This window comes from Psammomys obesus, unplaced genomic scaffold (assembly GCF_907164565.1).
Source record: "Psammomys obesus unplaced genomic scaffold, mPsaObe1.curated_primary_1811, whole genome shotgun sequence".
NCBI classification, from domain to species: domain Eukaryota; kingdom Metazoa; phylum Chordata; class Mammalia; order Rodentia; family Muridae; genus Psammomys; species Psammomys obesus.
Genome location: NW_026589732.1, coordinates 11,509,246 through 11,520,191, shown reverse-complemented (window position 1 = coordinate 11,520,191; position 10,946 = coordinate 11,509,246). Strand labels below are relative to the sequence as shown.

The 10,946-nt window shown below is 37.8% G+C and overlaps 1 protein-coding gene across 1 annotated transcript in view; it reads right to left on the bottom strand.

Annotated features, from left to right (window-relative positions):
- Positions 1 to 1,128: 1,128 nt before the first annotated feature.
- The window catches only part of Rad23b (RAD23 homolog B, nucleotide excision repair protein), a 44,274-nt gene continuing 34,456 nt past the window's right edge, over positions 1,129 to 10,946 (bottom strand). Inside the window, exons 6-10 of the mRNA XM_055605303.1 lie at positions 10,166 to 10,293; positions 8,896 to 9,031; positions 7,776 to 7,903; positions 6,852 to 7,058; positions 1,129 to 2,491 (exon numbers count right to left, since the gene is read on the bottom strand). Coding sequence (XP_055461278.1) covers positions 2,378 to 2,491; positions 6,852 to 7,058; positions 7,776 to 7,903; positions 8,896 to 9,031; positions 10,166 to 10,293 — 713 coding nt within the window. The 3' untranslated portion in view covers positions 1,129 to 2,377. The remainder of the gene's footprint in view (positions 2,492 to 6,851; positions 7,059 to 7,775; positions 7,904 to 8,895; positions 9,032 to 10,165; positions 10,294 to 10,946) is intronic.

Sequence of the window (10,946 nt, the reverse complement as noted above, 5' to 3'; positions counted from 1 at the left end):
GGTCAAGAACCAGGACCCTGAGGCTGGTCTCCTAAAGATACATAAACCAATACCCAATGAGGTCATACTGGTGATGAAAGCAATGTAATGTCACTTCCATGTAAGCTTGTATGTAAGAATCTTAAAAAATGAGAAATGTACTGTCAGGTGTGTTCAAAATACTTTTATCATCAATTCTCTGGAATCCTAGCCATCTAGCAAAGGAGGAACATTTTGGTACTTTTAAACATGGAACAAAATATTTGACCAGAAGGTAAAATAATTTTACAAATATAAATTCAGGCTCCTCTTACTTTCTGCAGAACAGCTAAACAATAAAAGTACTAAAGATGCCAGTATATCTCAAATGCAAGACTCAGAAAGTCCAAGAGACATTAAGAGATTTACCTCAACTATCTGTTATTTAACAATAACAGCCACTGGCACAAAAGCCCACTTTACTCATGTATGCTGTCTCAGCTGAGGGAGAAATGGTCACATTGGCTAGAGTTGTCCTCTGGAAACCATTACTCGTATTACTTTCAGGTTTGTGTTCAAAAGTTCCACACCACTAACTTCTGCTGTCAATTTCCAGAGAAACAGCAGCTACTATGTTTATAAGCTTCCTGTGCTTTAAGAACAGCAAGTGGAAGCATTCCCTGTCCCACTGGAAATGTGTCATCCCCTCCCCAACCCACTGCTGCTCTGTCTTTAAAGATGCATTTTACCAACCCTGTTTTGCATGATCCATTGTAAAACATACGGGCAATACAACATCCCACAACCTATCACGCTTAAGAAATAGATGAAAATTAAACATGGTACATCATGAAGGAAAGTCATGGTTTCATTTATTTTCATGAAACAGGTTATGGAACGCATGACGAGAAAGCTTAAGAGTCACCAAGTGGTGCTGAACACACTGCAAGAGACTGTACAGGGGAGGGGTCTGCAAATCCGTCTCCTTCCATGGGGTCAGATGCTGGGAAATATTATTTCTTTCAAGTCTTGTTTATGTTCAGGAAAAGATTTGACAAATTCAACAGGCTGATACCAGGCCCTTCTTTATGATCAAAGAGCAATGCTAATGAGGAAGTTTCCAAACAAAAACTATGATGAGCAAAATCCAAATAAAAGCCAACACTGTGATTGAGATTTTTCTTTTAATATACCATGAGATATCTTGATTGTATATTTTCCAAAGTACTTTCCAGCCACGTCTCCTAACCATACAAAAGTTTTCTCTCATTTTTAGATGCAGTAAAAGATGCTGGACTGTAGTTCCACCCACTGCTTCTCTGTGAAAACAATGTAATACTAATGGATTTAATGATAATACATTCTTATCTAATAAAGAAAAACATCCACAAGTATCAGAAACCCAGCTTTGAGAGAGTTGCATTAATTTTGAACTGAATCAGCTTTTGTGGGTTTTTTTTTTGTTGTTTTTTTGTTTTTGTTTTTTTTAAAGGCAGCAATTTGACTCACAACTTGCTGATCAAACACATTTCTACTGAGGAAAGGGAAGGGAAGGAGACTGAATGCTGCATTTCTTCATTGGCCCCAAAGTGCTAAATTCACAAAGGGATACATCAAAAGCAAACATGCAATGGTTGTTTTAAATCTTTTACTGCAATACAACAATGAAGTAAACAGTAATTAGACACCTACCAATTTTCCCCAAACAAACAAAGAATGTAAACAGGAAAATAACTCTGCCTATATGTATACAGCTTTTCAAATCATGTTAGAGGGTCTCACATTCAATAATCAGAAAAATTTTAAAATAGCAGTAATTATTTTCATTTTAAGAAAAAGTCCCCTTTCTACCCTCCCCACCCCAAGCACTGAACACAAAGTATGGGCTTCCTTTTGCATCGATTTCATATTTATGTGAAGCAGGAATAACAACCATCAGTAATTTGGCATTTCTGTTTGCAGATGCTCCAATTTTTTTTTTTTTTCAATTTCAAAAAGCCATTATCCAGTGTTGTCATTAACACAAAATGCAGATTCTAGGTAGCAAAGATTCTTTTAGAAACCAATGTTAAGTCAAAGAAAAGAGAAAGCAGGGCATCACACTAAATTTCTGGATCTAGTACACTAGGAAGAATGAAACCCAGGAAAAGTTACCTACTGCTTAGAAGAATAAAGACCTGTAAAGGAGGATGTTTGGTTGACTAGTAGTTTACACTGTGTGGATCTGCAGCATCTGCTGGTTGAAGCAGACATGCACTGTATGTATCCCTGCCCTATATCCTAGCTCCCTCCCTCCCACCCCACCAACTTACTACCATATACCAAATAGTGTGGATATGAGCCCAAGTCACCCCAGACAATCCAGTGAACAAGGTTAGTGTAATGCACTGGTGTGAGTGTGAGGTACAAAAGAGTCCCTTCAGTCTTCATCAAAGTTCTGCTGTAGAAGAAAGTTGGCAGCCAAATTCTCATTCTTCTCACAAGCAAAATATGCTTGAATCACAAGTCCTTCTGGAAATCCTAACGCCTTTAACTGCAAGAAAAGGAAGCAATTAAATTCAATTCATCAATCTTGGTATTTCTTGTCTGCTTTATATACTAGCGATTGCAGAATAGTCACTTTAAATAGTACCACAGAAAATGCTCATGAAAATTTCACAAGTTTAGCCCCATTTGAATCTGGATTCACTGTTCAACACTCCTAGGATGGAGAGAACATTTACCACCACCCAAAAGAATTTCTTTTTAATGTTTAGAGCTAAGAAGATTAAACTAACAGGAACTATATGTTAAGTACTTTCTGGCACTTACACTAAAAGTCAGTAAGTGAGCATGTAGAAATATAGGTATCAAATGGCTTTAGTAAGGGAAGGTTTAAGAAAGGGGAAGAACACATGAAAAGAACTTAACTTGCACACCAACTTTTTATAAAAATAAATGTTTCATTTCTTAATGCACTTGTATCTTTCAAATGCTGCTCTCTAGCTCCTTTCCTTATACAACACTTTATACTAGAAATGTGGGTGATCAATTACAGTAGTACTGCAAGATATATTGTGAAATGAAGACATGGTCTTATATGTACTTAAATTTATAGCATATTTCAAACACCAATATTAGCTACTTAACCTCATTTACAAACTATTAAAATTACCTGAGATCCAACACTCACTACTTTTTACACCTTCAAACACCCAAGCCAACTAACAGCTTACTTTATGACATATAATTATTCCCAATCAGAGGAATACACTCCCCAACTGTTACAATGTCACAATAACTTTCCACACTACCTAACAATGACTATTAAGAACTGGAGGGGAAAAAGGAAAAAACAAAAAAACAATTCAGCACAAGAAGCTATTTATAAATTGAAGTAGAAAAGCTCCAAAAATGAACTTATTATTTTATTATTTAATTTGTATCCAGATTAAAACTAGGTTAGCTGAAGTAACAGATCAAGAGATGGGGGGGTGGGGGACAACCCAATGACACACCTCAAGATAGACTCAAAGACACAAAGATCTCATAAAATGTAAAGACAGAGAGCCATGTAGACAATAACTCAAAGACAACTAGAGCAGCTGAAGTTACAGGACTGATACCAGAGATGAAGGATATTTCTGTGACTTAAAAGGTGGGGAGGAACATGATAGACATATAGGGGGCCAAAAAAATACACCAAACAAACAAACAAAAATAATACTGAAGAGAAAAATTAGCTGTACCTGGAGATGCTAATGCCACCACTATCAACAGCAGGATATAATCAGAGGACCAACAAAGAAATCAGACATTAACCAGCACTGTATGGCAACAGGTCGTGATAGCAGGAGAATGTTTAATAAGAGCATTACAGTCTCAAGAATTGTGCTTCAGAAAACTGCATCTTTGACCATTCAGTTCAATAAGAAAATGGAAGATTCAAGTTGCTAAAGTTAAGGAGTAAACATTTAAGTAGCAAACATTACTACTTTATTGACAAATGAAATGTGTATGAGATGAACTTCCCCAAAGGAAAATGAAGGGCAACTGGTCCAGTCTATCTGCAACTTAAAGATTTAAGACCAATACTTAAATTCTTCCAAAAACCTTCCTCATTCTGTGGGACCAAATTCCCATTAGGGAATTCATAACTAGTTAATACTAGTTAATAACTAGTTATTAGTTAATACTAGTTAATACTAGTTATTCATAACTAGTTAATACTAGTTATGAATATGGTATAAAAACTCTTAACCAAATACTTGGAGATTGAATAAAAAAGCATTATCTAATGGTTAGTGAGATTTATACCAGGAATGCAACGTTGATTCAATAAACAGAATAAAGTACTTCTAAGAATAAAAGACAATCCTTTAATAAACTTTGAAAAAGTATTTGACAATATACTGTTTGTTATGACAAAAGGTCGAAACCTGGCCCTAAAAGGAACTTCCTCAATCAGAAAAGTCCATGGGAATAAACAAGTGAATTCAGCAAGATCAACATGTCAAACCAACCTGTACTTCCTTGCAACTAATAATGAACATTTTGAAAATAAAAAGAATAATTTCCAACATCATCAAAAAGAATAGTTCTTAGGAATAAACTCAAAAGTAGTACAAATTTTTAATTACTACAGCTATAAAACACCACTGAACATGACTTGGTAAGAATTAGGTTGTTTTGAGATGATCTCATGACTTGGGATCCTACAGCCAAGATGTACCATCCAGGTGCTGGGACCACAGTGGGGGTGCATGCTACAATCCCAGCACTTGCAAAATGGAGGTAGAAGAAATCATGAATTCAAGGTCATCCTCACCTACCTATCAAATTGAAAAGCACTACAGGCTACTACATAGTAAGACTGCCTCAGATGGCAAACCCCAAAACAACAACAACAACAACAAACTCAGAACATTTCTCAAATTTAGCAATCATTAAAAGTTTTACTCCCAGAAACCCAACATGCTGACTCTGGGATTTACATAAGATGATGGATACATAAACATTTTGGAAACAAAACTGGAGCAGCTGATGCATGGTTTCATAGGCCTAGAAACCTGCGGTAAAGGGAGTGAGGAATGAAGTACTGGCCTTAGTGGCTATGGAGACATATGGTCAAAGCATATTATAACTGAGTCCTACAGTAACCCTGCATATCCACGTACCACTGACTTTATAGAACTCATAAGGTCAAGGCTTTTTGACAAATGATGTTGGGATACATGGATATCCACATGCAAAAGGACAGATCCTCACTCACAACCCATACAAAAGAAACTCACAATGAATCACAGTGACCTGTGAATTCTTGAAGAATTAGTAAACCTTACTTTCATTCAGATTATTAAGCAATGTTCTATATAACAGCAATAAGACAGACAAAATCACAGAGAAAAAAAAGATAATCTACAATGAGAAATGGGAAAATAATTGAAGCCTAAACTCAGAAGAAAATTAAAGCCAGGCATAGGGGAGCACATCTTTAATTTCAGCAGAGATCTCTGTGAACATAGGGGTCTATCTGATTACCATCTCAAAACACCATGCAACAATGAAAACTATGCAAAAAAAGCAGAGAGAAATGAAGTTACTGATTCTGCCATCACAAAATCCTGGTTATCACAGTGCCCAAAACCTGCACTGATCCACTTGTTGAGGGCAGAAAGTCAGTCAAGATAGCCGTGTCTCATGTTTATTGTACACCACTCTTTTTTTTTTCTTTCTTAATTACACTTTACTCACTTTGTATCCCCCCCCCCCGTTCCCTCCCTCCTCCCATCCCAATCCCTCCCTTCCTCCACCCTCTGCATGCATGCCCCTCCCCAAGTCCACTGATAGGGGAGGACTTCTTTTCCTTCCTTCTGATCCTAGTCAATTAGGTCTCATCAGGAGTGGCTGCATTGTCTTCTTCTGTGGCTAGGTAATGCTGCTTCCCCCTCAGGGGGAGGTAATTAAAGAGCAGACCAATCAGTTCATGTCAGAGACAGTCCCTGTTCCTGATATCACAATGGAACCCACTTGGATGCTGAACTGCCATGGGCTATATCTGTGCAGGGGTCTTAGGTTATCTCCATGCATAGTCCTTGGTTGGAATACCAGTCTCAGGAAAATACCCCTTGCTCAGGTTTTTTGGTTCTGTTGCTCTCCTTATGGAGTTCCTGTCCTCTCCAGATCTTACTGTTTCCCACTTCTTTCCTAAGATTCCCTGCACTCTGCCCAAAGGCTGCCCATAAGTCTCAGTATTTACATTGATAGTCTGCTGGGGGATGTAGCTCAGTGGTACTGGCATTGTTTAGAACTTGTTTAAGCAGCCATGCTGAGAGTTCATGGGTGCGATTTTCTGTCATAGCTAGAACAGATAACAAAGTAAATATTGAAATACAGTAGTAAATTTTGTTTTATTCATCAAATGGCTATCAATATTTGCTTTCTCTTCATGTGTATTGGCTACCCAAGTTACTTTACTTGTCAATTTCCTTTCTGGGCATACAGTTATATACAGATGTGTGTGAACATATATGCATAAACTTGTAGAGATCCCAGAACAATCATGGATGTAATTCTATAGGCTCAACCCACCTTATTGTAATTAATGTATTTATTTAATATTTTGGGGACAGTAGTTAAGTAAAATTTGAAATATGAAAAATTTTTAAATAGGTGTAATGCTTAGTGTTTTTCTTAAATTTTACAACAGTGAAAACTTTAATCTATTAATACACATACCTGATTTACTCAAGAAGGCACTTTGCTGCTACAAAAAGCAAAGGCGGCAGCAGCCCCTGGAGCAAGCCAACAGAAACTTCCTGGTAAACAGAAATGCCACAGCTGCATGCCAGAAGCCACTAGCCCAGGTGCTACAGTAACCTAGGAACTCAAATTCTACTTTAACTTACACTCACCCGTTCTATAGCTTCTTTTTCCTGAGGTGTTACTTGAATGTAGTTCATGTGCCCACTTCCAGCTTCTGCAATTCCTCCACCTCCACCTCCACCTCCGCCACCTCCTCCTCCACCGCTGCCTCCTCCTCCTCCTCCACCTTGACCACCTGCTTCCTGAACTGGTTCATTTAGCATCTGAATAAAATGCTCCTGGTGTTGGCTAATTTGCTGTAGTGATTTCAAAAACAAAAGAAATAGCACACTGACCATAACTGTCTTCATAAAGAAAGCAATTCTAAATAAGAAAAAGCTAAACCAGGCATGATTCACACTTTAATTGCAACACATAAAAAGCAGAAGCAGAAGGATCATATTAAGTATGCCTGAATCCCATAGTAAATTTGAATTTCAGGCCAGCCCTATCTAAAAGGACCAGAAATAAAGAAAAAATTTAAGTGATTTCATACATTATTATTAAAGAAACACAACAGTTCTGGAAAGTAAATGGAGAGAATGCAAATTCCTTTGAAAACATTCCACTTACAAAAACAACACTGAAAGCTACCATAATCCTAGAAACAGAAGAGAACTTACTGTTACCCATATCTTATTTTCCACACTAGTAGGCCATCCTGTGCTGTACAAGACTCAGGTATTTCTGGGTGTGAGCATGAAATACGTGCACAGGCAAGTTTCTAAGAGGCAGTGTCCTACTAGTAGCATGCTTATGAAAAGTGATCTACAATGTTAAAACACCCTCTCAGACGCTAATACATTAATGTGCCTTAGAAACCAGGAAGAGGAAATAAACTCTCAAACGCAATTAGTTAACCAACAAAAACTGATTCAATCTTTCTATCTCAACTCATATAGGCTCTGGGTTTAATTACAGTACAAAACAAAAACGTTATAACCCCATTTTCCAAACTAACATGCATTAGTCACCTGTAGCAACTGTGGGTTCTCCCGACCTATCTGCTGTAGCAGAGCTGGAAGCAGGGAAGGATTCTGCTGGATAATTTGTCGCATCTGTTGAAACTGAGGCTGATTCCGTAAAAATTCAAGGGGGTGGCCTGAAACAGGTGCCAAAGAATAGTAAGTACATGTAACAAGAGATAGTTAAACCATCATTCAGACAGAAAATACCTTACGTGAAATGACTTCTCTGGTATCGTAGGGAAAATAAGTCACAAACTCGTCAAACCCCAATGACCTTTGCTCTGTAAAAGTTATACTACTAGCAAAGGTCAGAACACTGAGAAGCAAGCACACCCACAATGCCCTGTGAGCCATCACAGAAAACACAAAAAAACTGGTGTCCTATCAAAATAAAAGTTTATCATGTTATTGCAGTTGCTCACAAATAGGAAACACACACACACACACAAACACGTATGTATGTACGTATATTTAAATGGATATTTAGTCCCATATTATGTGTAATATTAGTAATAATATTAATATATTAGTTTCTGAGATTCAGAGACTAAGTAACCTAGTAGGTGATGAACAGGAAATAATAAAATCTGAGCCTTCTCTTTCCACTATAATGAAGTTCCAACTAACTGCCAAAATGAGAGCAAGAAGTTCTCTCAACAATCAAAAAACAAACAAAACAAAATAAGTGTTTTCAAAATTAGCCACTAAGATTTTGGTGGCTTTGAAATTATATACCACCACCCTCTTGAGCATGTACCTGGCTCCTCAGGAACTCTGCGGCATAGGCTAGGTTCCCTCAAACTCAAAGAGATTTGCCTGCCTCTGCCTCCCTAGAATTAAAGGAGTGTGTCACCACACCCGGTCTGCAATGCTACAATCTTAAAAAGGTTCAGAATGAACACTGAATTCAAACCATGAGTCATCTTTTCTCAGAGTCAACTAGTAGAGTAAGCTCTGATGACACTGATATGCACTAAAAGCAAGCTGGTCTCTCGACTTTGAGTGAGACAAAAGGCAAGACTTTCCTCAAACACTCTGGGAATACATCTTACCACTCAGGTACTTCACATTAAATGACCTTACATGAAAACTCAAGAACATTTGCCACTTGAAATAGTCACTTTACCTCCAGAACTTGTGGTTGTTGTTGCTGTTGTGGTTGCTGCAGCTGCAGCTACTGCTGGAGACTGAGGAGTTCCAGTACTCGCTGCCTGGGAAGGAGGATCAACCACAGCCTGACTTTCTCTATCTCCAGGGATTCCCTGCCAACAAAATTTCCAAGCTTTAAGACAGCTCATAAATACACAGGCTAAATATTACATCTATAGCTTATTAAACACCATTATGTAAGAAATGTCTGCTTATTAAACCTTACAAGTGGCTCAGATACAAGGATGTAGTGCAGAACAGCATTGTTCAACAAAACTGTCCACAATGACACACGTTCTGTCCAGTAACAGCCACATCCATGTCCAATTAAACTCTAAGAACGTTAATAACTAAGGTGCTCATTCTTCATGGGATTCCAGTCCACTTTTGCATTAGACTTTCATAAAATGTCACTCGGTGAAACAAGAAACTGGTGGCCAAGCCAGAAAGTCTCCTCTACTGACTCATGTTTCTGAGCAAGTATCATCTAGAAAGTGTCACACATAAACTGACAAAATAAGTATGAATATTTCAATAGTTTAAGTTTCAAATGATGCTTTTTGTTTCAAGCATTTATCTTTTGAAACTATTACCGCTTAAAAGTACACTCAAGACTTTTTATTTTGATGCACAGGATTTAAACAAACGGCAGTTATACCTATTTTAAAAACTCATAAAATTCTTGGACTTTAACAGATGGTAATGAGTCCATTTTCTGTTAAACAGAAGCCAAACTCACTTAAGGAATGAAAAAGCGGTGGCTAACAGGACACCTGCACTGCAGGCACTCGAAACAGCTGGGGCACAGAGTTCTAAGACTAGCAGCAGATCCAAGGTCCAGATCTTCCATCAAATCCCAAGAGAAGTTAATGCTGCTTCCTCACAGAGGACAAGTAAAATTTTGCTCTAACTAATTCATAATAGATCACACCAGCAAACAGAATCTAAGGTGTCAGTCTATTCATTAGAAAGATGCTTCTCCAGAGCTTAATTGGCCCAATAAGGCTCTACCCCAAAGAAGGGCCACTTTATAACTCATCTCACATTACTTTCTAATTAAAATAATTTCAGAATCATTTCCAGAAGGTTAATTTTCTCAACAACATGTGAACATTAGGGGTTGGGAGAGCAAACTATGCAGCATATAGCACTCTCCACCGAATTGTTAACTTATCTATCATAATTTTAATTTCTTTAAGAGTTTGGTATTAAAGAGAATGAAGAGACAAGTTAAATACACTTCTCACCATTAGAAGATACTCCACAGCTCTGTCAGGGTTGTTGAAACTGGCTCTCAGGGCTGCAATTACTTGCTCTCGTTCATAACCCATTGACATGATCTCAGTTACCATATTCTCGTAAGACTGACCAGTCACTAAACAGGTGTGTGGGGAACAAGGAAAAAGTACAGGAATAGTCAAGAAACATTCTCTCCATACTTCTTGACTATGTGGTGTCTATAACGCTGCACATAATACTGTGGCTATGCAAAGACAATTAACAGCATAAAAGTCAACAGATAAGCAAGTAGGTAGAATGGCCTCCCCTACAAAATGTACACATTCAACCCTAGAACCTGTAAGTTTGTAACTTAGGTGACAAAGGAAAGTTAACCTGCTTATCAGCTGACTTTCCAGATGGGCCCAATGTCATCAAAAGGATCCTTAACAGTAAAGTGAGACAGAAGGAGGGTTAGAGATAATGAAGACAAAGAAGGGTCAGAAGATAATGGCGACCAGAGCTCTGAAAGCTTCTAGAACCTAGAATAAGGAACTATGTTCTCTCAGTCTCCAAATCACATATAGTAGTGCTGACTCCTGGTTATCAGTCAGCAAGATTAGTGTCAAAAGTTCTGACCTACAAAATGGCCACAAGACAAATTGCTTTATACCATTAAGTGTGTGGTAACTTATAAAAGCAACAGAAAACTAGGTTTTATAAGCACAGTAGAAATACTAGAAAGGTACAAATACAAGAAAGACTTTACAGGTCAGGGAAGGCATTCTGTTAATAAGACACAATTCCGGC